This window comes from Tursiops truncatus, chromosome 2 (genome assembly GCF_011762595.2).
Source record: "Tursiops truncatus isolate mTurTru1 chromosome 2, mTurTru1.mat.Y, whole genome shotgun sequence".
NCBI lineage: Eukaryota > Metazoa > Chordata > Mammalia > Artiodactyla > Delphinidae > Tursiops > Tursiops truncatus.
Window position 1 is genome coordinate 155,589,898 of NC_047035.1, and position 14,060 is coordinate 155,603,957.

A 14,060-nucleotide genomic window follows, 5' to 3' on the forward strand; every position below is an offset into this window, starting at 1 on the left:
GTCATCCATTGTGAGTAAAGTGGATTTTATGATTATGTTCTCCTGCTTCCAAAGGGATCTGAACTGCTCATTCCATTGGGTATGCCAGTAATTGCTTTTAGGATGAGCTCATAGAAGGTAATTGGTGAAGCTTTATATCTGAAACTGGCCCACTGTTACCAGCACACCTAGATTCTGCATTCATGGGAAATTTTTATTCCAAAACAAAGGTCACAAAGCAATTTTTTGTGGTTTGGGGAAAAAAGCAGTGTCCTGTGTTCCCCAGCTGCCTGTCAGAAGCACGCTGAAATAAAGAAATATCTTGGAAACCTACACGTTAAATTTTTGACTAAATTATAATCATTTACCCGTGATCTATTCACTTTAACTCCTGGGTGATCATATTAGGTCCAAGAACAAGGGAACTCCCTTCCCACTTGTGCTTTAACCCATTACCAGCTTCTAGAATTCCAAGACCCCCGTTCAAGTGTCTGACACGCAGCTATCTTTTCCTTTAGCCTGATGGGGAAGTAGGAGATGGCCGAAGTTGGCAAACTTGTCTACATCTATTTCCGCAACAGTAACAAGATATGTAATCTGTATCCTGCCGTCAGCCTCTATGTGGGATGATTCCCTTCCAGGGTGACCTAAACAAATGTCAAAGTGAATTTTAATTCTAAGCCCAGACTTGCAGAAAAGGAATAGCAAAAGAGTCAAACTGGGAAAATGGCTTCTTTCAGTAGAGTTGCCGTTGCACCCCGAGGAGTCCCTTCCCACAGGAGACTCAGGAATACATAGCTGTGTTCAGCAGACCACAGGCTGAGACCACAGGCTGTAACCTCGACATATCAATAGTCCTTTATTTGTGAAAATGAAACCTCACAGTTTTTCTTTTTCAAAATATGAGTGTGTACAGTTGCAAAATATCCCTTTGGGGCTGAAAAACAAAGAAAGGCGTTTGATTAATATTCATATCTAGAACTTTAGAGCAAGTGCAGAGTGTGCTGGGACACCCAGGAAGTCATTCGAAGAGTGAATCAATACTAATTATTGTAATCAGGGCGGTTAATTAGGTGAAAATGTGGCTGATGGAAATTTCATTGCTCGCAGCCCTGGAAACACCTAGGTTGATGAAAAGAAGGTAATATACAAAAGCAAGAGTGTTAGGTGGGAATGATCGTTCTGTATTTAAGGGGTCAGACAGAATCTGTCGATGAAAAACATAGCTTGATTTGGTATAATCGTGGCAGTGAGGAAACTAGAAATATCCAACTTAGTTTCTGGTGTAGAGATTTCAGTAAAAGTCATTAACAGAATGCAGTTTGTTAAAAAGCATCTCCTGTGGCTCCACAGCCTTTATCTGCCCTTCCTCCAGCGGTAACAAGTATATTTCACCCAGTTGCAATAACGCCTTAGATCATCTTGATTAGCCTTCCTTGAATTTCTTTCTACATTCAGTAATTCCTGGGGAATTTGTTGGCGGGGATGGGGGGGGCGGGTTCTCCTTTCATCAAACTACTATTGCTTCTCTCTTGGTTATTACTGGCTTTGGGAATTTTTCTGAACTCGCAGTGACTTTCATTCTGTAGGAAAGAAGAGGTAGTGGTTTTGGGAGAAGATTAAGACCCGTGGCATTTCACTTAACTGACATGGGGAAGAGGGTGTCAGAGGAAGGAAAGCTTTATGTGAGGTTTCAATGTTGTAGCCCATTAAGAATTGAAATGAAGTGTCCTAGAGCTGAAGTACCTTTCTGATCCCATGGTATCCATCTCCAGAGGTCGGACTGAGATGGAAGCTAGATGTACATGTAAGAGAGGGAGAGAGAGAACCTCTACTCAACTCAGAAATGTGCTGGTTAACCCTGATCTGGGATGAGGTACCCTTTGTTCCCAGACGCAGCCTTCTGCTTCATGTGATATCATTAGGGGTTGTTCCGTGCAGGTATGTTTATCTGATCCATAGCTTTCTTCTGACTGACAGATCCCAGCACATTCTCTTTTATGTCAAGACCGTCACAGTTAACGGGGAATGGCATCTGTGGGGAGAGGGTGACATGTGTTCCCAGGGCAGCTCAGCTGTTCCCTCACCTCTTTCCACGTTGACCCGCCTGTGATTGGCTGCCTAGGGTTGTGATGAATCACTGCAGTTCAGGAAGCAGGACGTGCCAGCGCGCCCTAGGAGAAAAACAAAAACCAGAATTTTCCTGCATAATCATTCAGTTCAACAAACTTTGTTGTCATGGACAAGAAGAGCGTGAGGTTTGAAGTTATCAGGTTGATACCCCTTCAGTATCCATGGCTTTTTGAATCCCTGGGTTGAGAAAGGTTGCAGCTGCAATCGGTAAAAATTCTGTGTTGAAACTTAAGGATGGCATTGCTGGCTTCCAGCTGGTGTGTGAACTGGCGCGAAGGGGCACTGTGGTACTTGGTGCAGGAATGAATCAGACTCTCGTCATGGCTCCTGTAAAGCTGCCCATCTCAGTGATTCAGGGGCTGCAGGTCCTCCTGTGGTGTTGTCGTCTTTGTCATGCCTTGCTTTTTGAACATCTTGGTTTGGGACCCCAGCTGTCTTTTGGGTTCTGTGAGATGGCTTCCCCGTTCATTCAGAAATGATTCAGGAAGCGTCTCTGTGAATGAAAATGCACTGAGTTGGTGATGGGTGGCGTGAGTTCCTGGTGGTGGCAGTTAGGGTTCATTTTGACTTTCGCTTTGGAAACTGACTTGATCAAAAGGGATGGAGCCCTCACCCGCAGCCCCAGGACGCTCAGTGCCTGCCTTGCATAAACTGTACCCTTCCTCTCCCCTGTGGGTTAGGCTGCTGGCCTTAGAATCAGTGAAAACTTTAATGCTACAAGAACAATAGGATTAGGACTGGCTTCCTCTTTTCCTTCCCATCTGCCAGTTCCAGATTTAAACAAAGATCAGGGAGTGGGAGTATTATGATTAAAGTAAGGAATAAATCCAAAATTTATTGACAGTCTACTCTCTACCGGGCACTAGGTGATCTCTTTTCATCTTGTATAATTTAATCCTCACAGATACCCTAGAGTTAGTGGTAGTTATGTTATTCCCATTTCAAAGATGAGAAAAACAGACCAAAAGAGGGAAACTGGACACACAGCTCATGGTGGAAGGGATTCTAAGTCACGACTCAGGCCAACTCCTTCCCTGGCCAACTTAAGAGTACAAATATTGGATATTTGAAAGTCATATTTTCCTCCAGTGCCACATTTCCACGGTGCACTGATTTATGCCTGCCTTCTAGTTTTGTACGGAGTAAGCTGTACAGTAAGAAAGGGAAAATCACAGTCGTTTTTGCTTCTGAGTTTTTACGGCTCCCCTGCGTATGCTCACTGGTTCCCCTGATAGCTCACGAGGTCTTTGAATTAAAGCACCCGTGGCTCACTTTTCTCAGGCTTTAATCTGTATAATGGGAACACATGTTGGAGGGAATAATAGAGAAATCTGAAGCATGATGAAATTGAAATGTGACTTCTAATCTGCATAAGGGGCCAAAACGTATCATATTGTAATCAGGACCAACCAAGCAGCAGATATACTATGTGACATGATCTTTTCTCATTAAGAAGCTCAAGACAGTCATGAAACAGAGAGGGAACAGTGGGTAAGAAGGTATCAAGTGGTGTATAATGAGGGGAGGGGGTCTTGAAGGATGGAAGAGGGAGCAGGAAAGGGAAGTTATCCTTAGAACACCCCAGATTCGTCTTTGTTATTAAAACAAAACCAAATAAAATCCTTAATTTCATCACCTTTCTTCCTCAGACCTCAAAGTCATTCACATCTCTCCTCCTCTCTCACGTTGCCATATTCCTATGAAATAGTACAAATGTAGCTGTTAGCCGCCACCAGAGAGTATGAGAGACTAAGAGATTGGGCAACATAAAGGCTTACACTCAACCATAGTGATAAGATAAGATAACACACTTCCACTTAGCTTGGGTAGATTGCTACATCACTTTTCCATGAAGATTTTTGGGTAGTTCTTTTAAGAGAAAGAAAAAAAGAATTTTTTTCCCCTAACGGACTTTATGGGAATGAGCATCAAAAGCAAATTTAAAGAAAAAGTCATTTGGGATTCTCAAAAACCTCTATCATAAGCTAAAAATAGTTAGAGATTTGAACCATATTATAGGGAAAAAAAAATTTCCTGTGCTCAAAACCTTAATGTATTTTCAACCTACATGTCACTTTAATAGCTTGGTTATGTAATTGCTGTAGTAATAATTAGGTTAACACCTCGTACCTCTCATCAGAGGATCGTGGTAGATTTTGATTTTTCAGCCATCCATCCCTACAAGGAAATGATGGCCACGCACATGCAAAGGTCTAGATGATGAATCAGAAAATTAAATGACGTGTTCCCAGTGTCAGTCCACTCTGACAGAATCAGGTGCAGAATCTAACAGGTTTGATCCTTAAATCTTATCATCTTTTTCACTCCGCTTGCAAGTAGCATTTGTCTTAAAGCGTCTGATCTGCATCCACTGTGTCAGATGACTTCCGATCCTTGGAAGGAAAAGCTCTTTGATGGGGATCCATCATCATTGTGGGTAAAGCAGATTCGTGTGTTCTCTTTTACACACAATCCAAGCATTTGGTCTCTTTAATCCTTCCTCTTCTTCAAGATGTATTTGTTTAGAAGAAGGAGGGACATTGAGGCCAGTGGGGCTTTCATGCCTCTGGAGAGTCCCTCTCAAGTCCTGATATTGCTTCTCGCCAAGATCAGTCTCAGAAAACACCCTCCCCCCGCCCCCCGCCCCCCGCCCCCCTCCCCCACCCCCCACCCCCCACCCACTAAGTCTTAAAACTTCCTTTCTGCCCCCACCTGTTGCTGCTTTCTCTCTAGACCTAATGTTATGCCTACTGCTATATCCACCCAGCTGTCCCCACTCAGCTGCTGTGTTTCATCAAACAGTAGTTTCTCTTTTTGAAATTTACAGCATGTGACAGTAAGATGAGAACTTCTGACCATTTGGGGAAAACATTTCTTGGGGGTGGTGGGTGTTCAAGGGCAGATTGCCAGGGAACTCAAAACCCCACTCTGATAGGTATAAATTTGGTTCCCACCGCCAGGCTGGCACCAGATAAAGCTACCTGATACAGTTTGAAAAATCTCAGCATCTTCAAGCGGCTGCTGGGACATTCCTTCAGAGGTTGTTTTTTCTGAGTGCCTTTGTGTACATATCACCAGGCCAGCCTTTTTCTCCTCCCCGCCCTTTCTCCAATCTTCTCTTTCCCAATTTTCATATATTTACTCACTTCATGGGACGTGATCTTCCATCCTCCCCCTCCACCCTGTGATGATGTCTGGAAAGGAAGCACCCCAGAGACAGCTGTTCCGAGTTGAGAACTCAGCCTTGGTCGAGGCAAACTTGATTTCCCTGACAGATGAGCCACCAAGACTTTTCACTTTTGTGGTCACCTGCCTCCTCAGACCCACAGCTGTGGAGGAGACCGTCTGGCATTGTCTGGCTTCCGTTTGAGAGAGAAAGAGGGAGAAAGAAAGAGAAAGCTGAAGGGGGAGGGAAATAAGGCAGCAGGGGGAATAATGGAGAAAGGAGGAAAAGGGAAAGGCAAGTCCGAGAGGGAAGTGATAGGCTGGTTGGGCTCAGGGTCTGACAGGTCCACAGTATTAGCTTTTCATCCCCTTGGAATGGAAACTTCTGGAAACCCTAAAGGGGCATCTCATTTCCGAGCGCGAAGGTATGTATACAAAGAACCCATCTTCCGTTGGAGGGTCTCTTCAGAAGGGAGAGAGATTCACCATTATGTCTTTTGGCTCTATTGAAAACAGATTCAGAAAAACACAAGATTGAAAAAAGCCAGTAGCAGCTGTTCTCAAGGGAGAGCGATGGCTTAAAATTCCCGTACAAATGTAAAATCAGAGTTTAATAACGATGTCATCTTTATTGGCGTGTGATTTTACTGAAGTCGTTTTGGGAATGTGATAAAGTCGCCATTCCAGAAGCTTTCAAAATGGGGGGGTAATAAGATCATTTTAAACTTGATTGGTGATACAAGTATTTTTTAAGGGATACCTTTATGGAGCTAAGAAAATATAGATTTATAATGTATCACTTAGGGATCTATTTGGGGATTTTTTAAGCGCATAAAGACACTTGTTTATTTTTACAAGTTGCTGATGAAACTGGGGTAAGCCAAGAACAAACACATGACGGCAAAGTCAGATACTTTCCCAGGTACTTCAAATTCATGTGGATTTCAAACTTATTGGCTGGAAAACGCCCAGTGATGGGAACCCCCCCCCCCCGCCCTTCTAGGGCCTGTCTTTCTTGCTCCAAACAGCTCTCAGTACACTTGGCTTAAAAAAAAAAAAAAAATGGAACAGCTATTTAATAAAATTTGAATTTAAAAATGTGATGGGGAAAGATGTTTTGGATTCTAGTTTTTAATAAAGAGCCAGGAGTGAGGGGAGAAAAACCCTTTTGTGAAGGTGGCTGTTTGAGGAGATGGAACAGTATTGGTACATCTGTAGTTGCATGGCCGACTGTCTACTGCTTTTAAAGAGATTGCAACCCGTGACGTTATGCATAGGAATAATTAAAAAATGGAAATTTGTCACAAAATATACAGGGCTGTCTGCAGGAGAAGAAAATTAACTGTTGGGTTATAAACGTGCATCACTATCTATCAGACTCCAGTCTCTAAGTTATGGTATAAACTTTGTGCAAAAATGTTGAAAGATCTGTAGTCAGGGGGCTCTATTCTGGTTCACTGATGAAGATGGGTGATAGGAGTCGGATACCTTCCATTCGAGCAGTGTGACTCCATTTACAAACACATTTATTAGCATTCTGTTTCTATGGAGAGGTTTTTGGGTTTTTTCTTTTTTAAATGCCAGTGATAATTCAGTGCTCAAACAATGACCACTGGAGAAACCTCAGTTTGAGATGAGGCATGGGGAGGGGGCGGTGTGCTGAAACAGCACAGTGCACCCAATTGCCTTGGAAGGCCTCATATAAAATGAGGTCATTCAGAAACTTTCCCTTGAAGTGCTTCCAATTCTTGAATTGCCTTTTGTTTGGGAAATGAATAGCAAGTTGATTAAAAAGAAAAAAAAATAGACAATTAGGGATGGTAGGGGGATGGGCTTCGGGAAGAGCTTAAGGTTTTCCTACAGTGAAGCTAAAATGGTGAGGAAACTGCATTGTTCCCAACAGCCCCGTCCCTAGGGATGTCAGCACACAGAGGTGTCACCTACCAAGTCAGGTCTAGGAGGGGGGCTCGCTCATGGCCTCACCCCCTTTCACTGCTGTTGATAAGATCCTTGGCTATAAAATAGCCTCACTGAACCCCACGTGTTTAGCAGCGGCCCAGACGAGCTGTCTGCAAAATAATTCCAACTGCCAAAACATGATACCTGATGGCTCGTTACGGCGTGAAAATTAAAAAAGGGGGCCCTGTCGAGTTGTTTGAGATTTTTTTTTTCCTTCTGGCAAAGCAGTCAGATGAGAAATTGAAGCTTTTCATCAGGTGGTATTTGGTTGGGTGTTTTTGTTTTTAAGCTCAAGAGCTTTTAAAATTTGTATTTGGAAAAACAGCTCTTGTGTAGGTGCTGTGATCATGGAAACAAAACCCTATAGGGTGTGTGTGTGTGTTTGTATATTTTGTTTCTCTCTGGCACCTAAATTAAGTGCCTATGCAATCACTCTATTATTTATGTATTTGGCAGCCAACTATTTCAGCTCAGCTACATCCAGAAGCTTTCCTTGGTTCCCCTCGTCACTGTATTTCATGTTAGAGTTTTCTTTTATATCTGACCCTGGTTTTGCTTCTAACTTTAAATGGCAAAAGCAAATGTGCTTTGAAAACTCTGGGACTCACTGTGGTTGTTAAATAAGGCAGTAACCTATGCACTAGTAATTCTTTCTCTATGACCTACTTACATACTTCTTCACCCTCCTTATAGTATGATTAAAAGCTGCTTTGAATCCACTATTGCCTCAAGGGATTTGAGCCTAGAATTTAACAAACTGCTGAGAAGGCTTAAGTCAGTAAGAGGCCTTCCCTACAGTGTCTCCCAAATAATTCACATGCAATTAAAGAGAGAATAAATATTTCAGAAGTCTATGTGTTAATGATGCTTTTTCTACCTTATAGAATGTAGATGTACATGGAGCTTCAGTCCATAGCGGATTTGAAAATATTTTCCTTTTCGATTCACGCAGTTGTGTTTTGCTTCTGTTCTGGAGGCCGGTTCTGTTAGTTCGTTCTTCAAATAGTTTTATTATAGAGTCAGCTGCTTATATACATTTGGGAGTTATGTAAATAATGTCTAGAAAATCAGGAACTGTCAAGGTTTGTCTCATTTATCTGGCTAATTACTTTATTAAGGTTATTGAAAGACCAACAAAATTCTTATAATTTCAAAGGCAGCCTGCAGAAGCTAGGGTCGGGAAAAAATGTAGCTTAGTATTACTAGGAAGAGTTGGGGCATTTGGGGTATAAGAATTGATTTTACCCCATCTGTTTTTCAGTTCTTTATGAACCTAGCCCTGATTCCTCAGAAAGGCAGTATTTTCAACTGAAGGTTAGTCCTAGCCCTATGTCTTGGAATTAGAACCATCTTGGTCAAAAGCCAGATATGTTGTTCAGCTGAAGAAGGAAATCAAGTCAATTAAGTATGGACTTAATTGAATACACCAGGCCTGTTATTCCAAATTGCTCAATGCAGCAAGTCTGGATCTACGGTTGATATGTGGATTTAATATTGGTATATAAATATCCATTTTTCTTCATAATCTCTAAAGATGATCCGTTCTCATTCTAACACAAGAAACTGGTGAGAAAAGATGAAAACAATTTTTTCTCCATGTTGTCTGATACATTTAACACCACGTGATACAGTTAACTCCACGTGACTTAGTTGTTTAACCCTCTGACTACTGTGAATACACCCCCAAGTGTGATGTCATTTCAAAATAAAATTTAAAGTGATGGTTAATGAAAGAGGCAAACTATAAGACTTCTGGTTTGCAATTTATGAGCTTTCTTTAGAATGTGAAATAGGCCACAAAGAAGTTTTACAGACTGGTGACATTGTGAAAATTTCAGTTTCATCTAAATAACTGAGCAACAAAACAATGATGAGAGCGCCAGATTAGAACATCACCATATAAAAATACTTTAAGAATTTTCACAAGTCACTTGGGAAAATTAAACTCCCTTCTTTGTGAGAATTCTGCCCTATTTCTCAATTCCTATTAGTAAATCGGTCACAGATCTTAAATGAGTATTTAAGCTTCATGGCCATTACAGACCTAACACTCTTTTCATGAAGCCCCACTGTTGGTTTTTAATCATTGTATTTAAATACTTCGAGATGACCAACTTGTGATGTATCGTTTTAAAAGAAAACGTGATTTATCACCATTTTAGTCCCGTGTACTTCTTAATGTTTTCAAGATGATACAAAAGGAAATATAATCGTGCAGAGACTGATGAATCTTTCTCCTTGTAAAGCACGGAAAAGTCCGCAAATGTCACTTGGGCCGTTTATCTGATATTTACTTTGGCTCAACCACGAATGCTATTTCAGTTGAGTTCATACACTGGCGAGCACAGCCCACCGAGGAGCATTTAAACAAACCCCCGTGATGATTGTCTCTCGTGGCTTCAGTTGGGGAGTTTGGGTGCGCTCGTGGAGTGCACCGGCCTTGGGCAATACGGTGGTACTAAACCCAGGACAAGCGGTGGGTGAGTCGGGCCTCATGCCAGGCTCCTGGAAATAGGGGACCGGACAGAGTCACCGCTGGGGACGAGTGTGCGTGTCTGGCTGCCGGGGAACCTAGGCCGGAGGCGGGGGGGGGGGGGGGGGGGGCCGATTTGTCCAGGGGGCGGTCCCTCCGCCTCCTCCTCCCCCCGGGGGCCGGGCGTGCGGGCCCGCAGGGGTTAAGCGGCGGCGCGGCGGGCACGGAGCTCCGCCCCCGGTCGCCGCACCTGGCGCTGGGCAGCCTGCGGCCCGGGCGCTGGCTGTCGGCGGGGATTGGCGGAGAGCCGCGGAGAGAGAATGTGACAAGTGCCGGCTCGGGCGGCCGCCGCGGGGAGGCCGCGCGCACCTGTCCCTGCCCGTCTGCGCCGCCCGCCGCCACTCGGCCGCGCGCACCGCCGCCCCCCGCACCCGAGCGCAGAGCGCGCGCCGCGAACATGACTTCTGCCTTCAAGCTGGATTTCCTCCCGGACATGATGGTTGAGGGCCGCCTGCTAGTTCCCGACCGAATGTGAGTTTGGCCGCCCGGCCGCCTCCGGGTCACCGGCCCGGAGCCCCGCGGAGGGAGAGGGCGGGCTGTGGCGCTTCTGCGCCCCGGGGACGCGGGGGGTGGCTCCGGTTCGGCCGCGCCCTGTGGTTCGGAGCCGGCGCTGGACGCGGGGTGGTGGGAGCGTGTCTGGAGGAGCGGCGGGGACCAGCGAGCGGGGCGCGGTGCCCGGGGTGGGGTGGAGAGCGTGGACCGGCGAGCCGGACGCGGGTTCCCGGGGTCTGGGCTTGGGGTCCGGCCCGCGAGGACAGGAGAGCGTGGCGCGGCGTCCCAGGGTGGGGTGCGCGCGTGCACGCTCGTGTCATTTGAAATTCGGGGCTGCTGGAGCTCTCGTGGCCCATTTAAATATCCCTTCTTACCAAATTGCTCGCTTTTCTGACTTACCCTTTGCAAAAATTGCTTTTTTAGGATGGGAGAGTAGAAGGAGGGGAGGAAAAAAAAAAGGGTGGGGGGAGATAATTATAAAGCATGAAAATAGCCAGGTGTACTCTGTTGCAGAAATTAGAGGTAATTTTTAGGTAATCACGGTGATTTGTCTGATATGCAGTCTATAATTTAATAATTAATGTGATTCTGGTTGTTTTACACGTCGGCAAACTAGAGTAGAGAGTTTATTGGGAGAAGTCAAGAGCTGGGATTCCTGAGGAAGGGAAAATATGCCTAATTTTTCTTGGGCTCGTTAGTCTTGATAGGAAAGTTTCTCTTATCAGCTGGGTCACTCTGAAGGCAATGGGATCTGCTTGTATTTCAGGAGTGTTTGAAAAGACGACCTAGAAGGTTGTCAGGAGTGGGTCTGAAAGGTCTGTGTCAATTTCAGACTTGGACTATATACAGTTGTTTCTTGTCAGGCAAGAAATGTGATAGTGAATCTAGGCTACAATAAATCGAGTGAAAAAGGGACTGCTATCCTTGGTAAGAGTAGGTATAAGATGTTTCCTATTGTACACACCCTGAGAGAAACATGCATATTCTTGCACTTGGCTCTATCCTGTGCAATTTTCAGGCCATTCTGAGCTTTATGATCCATTTCCCTGGCAACTAACTTTCCCCTACAGTGCAAGATTCTTTTTCTAGGATGTTAAATGTTACGAGCTGAGAGATTCTTGAGAAACTCCGCAGTGGCCAATTATTTGAGCTCCTAGGATTTGGGAGAGAAAAAAAAAAACCTGGGGAGAGGGATGAAAGTCTGTTAAATGCGAATTGTCCTTCTAGTCGATATTGAGAATGTTAACTTGCTTTTACACATGATCAGGTTCTTTGTCCCAACTAAGATAATCAGATAATGTAAATTAAAATATTGAATTTCCCTTTGGCAGTTTCCTCTGTGAAAGTAATCTTGATTAGTACTGTTCCCATGATATTTGTTTTGAGAGATCTCTGTCCTCTTCCCCCTCTTAAAAGGGCTATCTGTATAGGCGTTTATTACATGTTTGCACATTAGCTAGTTTGAAAGTTCTGTGTTTTCTCCTCTGTAAGAGAGTTGGGGCCGAACCAAAGAATTGGCTTGATCGTGGTTTTAAATGATGGTCACCTGCTAAGAATACTCTCTGAATGTAAAGTGTTAATGGCCTCTGAAAGATGCTATCTCTTGTCAGTTAAATTATTAATTATGGAAGTTTAATTTGTCCTTTTCATTTGGTGGATGAATGTGGCTCATTCAAACTGTTTGCTCTGAATAGAGCCTTTTTGTCTTAGTGATGGAGTCGGCTAGACAAATCCTAATATAACTTCTACCTACTTCTCTTCCATGTGCTAGTTATTTTGGAATCAAACTCAAATTGTTTTCAGTGTTTGTCAGCTCTTGCTTAATTGAACCTAGAAAAAAAGAAAAACAGGATTTGTAAATGATAACTTTATTATTTGTTTCCAAGATAATGATTTTATGTTTCCTTAGCCCTGAGAATACTGTAGCGTGTTTTCCAAAAGAGTTTGTAATTAACTCACGTTAGAGACTGTCTTTGGGGAATGGGGGTGCGTGAGAAGGAATGTGATAAGTTGAAAATGCTTGAAACCCACTCCAAGTATATCTTATCACCAAGATAGCTTTGTGGGTTTGTTTTCTGGACCGGTGGTTGTTTATGGTATATTGCCATTCGGACTAAATTGCCGTCAGCTAGATTGTTGGCCTGTTCCTAAAAGGAACTTATATAAAGCACAGGGCTTTTCTGGTGTTGATTTTCTAAAGCAGTAGAACATATTTTCAATGACGTTTTCCCCCAAGAATATATTAGATAAGTTTGCAAGATGTAATATGTTTGAGTCCTCAAGGCAGATGAACAAATAGCTTTTGAGGTAAATGATTACGCTTCATGGCCCCATGAGCCATCAAGTGTTTAAAGAGCCCAGATCGTTTAAGGCTCTGTAGTGGGTATAGAATTGTTATGACATAGACTTCAAAGTCTTGGGGTTTTAAATGTTCAACATCAAAACTGTACATGGAAATGGACCTTTTAAATAATCTTAACTATCAAAGTTTTGTTGTCTTTGTGTTTAGAATGTCATTTGCAAAAAAGTGTAATGAAATAGAATGTCATTTGCAAAAAAGCATAATGAAAATAAAAACAACTGATATTTTAAAAATTCTGTTCTAAACTGGGGCACTTGGTTTTGTATCGGAGTCGGGGATGAGTGTCTTTCTTTGTTTCACCTTTTGAATGATCGTATATATGCATTGGGCTTCCTTTTTATTTTAATGTTTTTGAATTTTTACACAAATTTTAAACAAAATCTAAGACATGCTATCTTGGAATTGAGAAATTACAGGTGGAAAAATCTATGAATGCACCTTTAAACATGTTAGTTTAGATTTGTGATGTTAGAATGAGATGCTGAGGAGAAGCTACCAGTAAATTAATACGAAATCTTACTTTTTTCACATTCGGTGAGTAACCTTACTGACAAGGAGAAAAAGTTATCCTAAGTCAACTTGGTGCATTAACCTTTTTATTGAGTCCTCCCAAGTTGGGATAACCGGAAAGATGTCTATCAGGGGCTAATTAAACTGGACGGCAGTTCTAGGGACATAATTGTTAACGTTGGAAGAGGCTTTGGAGACCATCTCACCAGACCTCCTTGTTTTATGGATGAAGAAGCTAGTAGAGGGGCAATGGGACCAGTCCAAGAAGGCAGTGTAATTACTGTTTCCCTCTCCCCACTAAAATGAGAAGAACATGAGTCATTCATTGAATACCTGCTATGTACCAGGACACTTTACATACGCTGTCATAGTAGATATGCAAGCTGGGTATTGCACCCATTTTACAGGTGATACTTGAGATTACATTCTTGCACATGCCACGTAGGCAGTAAATGGCAAAGCTGTGGTTTGCTTGTGTGTGTGCGCGCACGTGTGTTATATAAATGCATGTTTATGTGTTGACGAGAGAAGAGAGGACTGTTTTTGTTGGGAAACCATAATTGTCACTTGAGAATGATGGAGCATTATAGGAAATACATATCACCGATTCAGGATTGACTCTCTAATTTGATTCAAATTAGTGAATTGATCACTCTCTTGTTTGATTCAAATTCACACTTATTCCATATGCTAATGAGCTAAAGAGAATATACTTTAATTAAAAACTTTTTTTTGTTTACTGAGTACCAGCAAGATGAAGGTCAAAGACATTGAGTTCCCTTTTTTTTCCATATGGCATTTAAAGTATATTTAGGAAATGCCATTACCAATAATAAAATAGAGCACTGAGATTCGTCACCCGATTCCTTGATAGACATGAGAGGAAATTAAAATGCAAAGACTCTAAAAGAAGAGCTGTGTGTGTGG

The 14,060-nt window shown here is 42.9% G+C and overlaps 1 protein-coding gene across 7 annotated transcripts in view; it reads left to right on the forward strand.

The window, feature by feature from the left end:
* The window catches only part of CELF2 (CUGBP Elav-like family member 2), a 525,704-nt gene that overhangs the window by 211,952 nt on the left and 299,692 nt on the right, over positions 1-14,060 (forward strand). For 2 of the 7 annotated variants that reach the window (XM_033852343.2, XM_033852346.2), the window contains exon 1: positions 5,401-5,702. The exons of 2 other annotated variants lie outside the window; for them this stretch is intronic. In XM_033852343.2, the coding sequence (XP_033708234.2) occupies positions 5,548-5,702 (155 nt within the window). In that variant the 5' untranslated portion in view covers positions 5,401-5,547. Of the gene's footprint in view, positions 1-5,400; positions 5,703-9,930; positions 10,241-14,060 lie in introns of those variants that run through there. 3 more of the 7 variants (XM_073801534.1, XM_033852344.2, XM_033852345.2) reach the window with 3 other exon arrangements.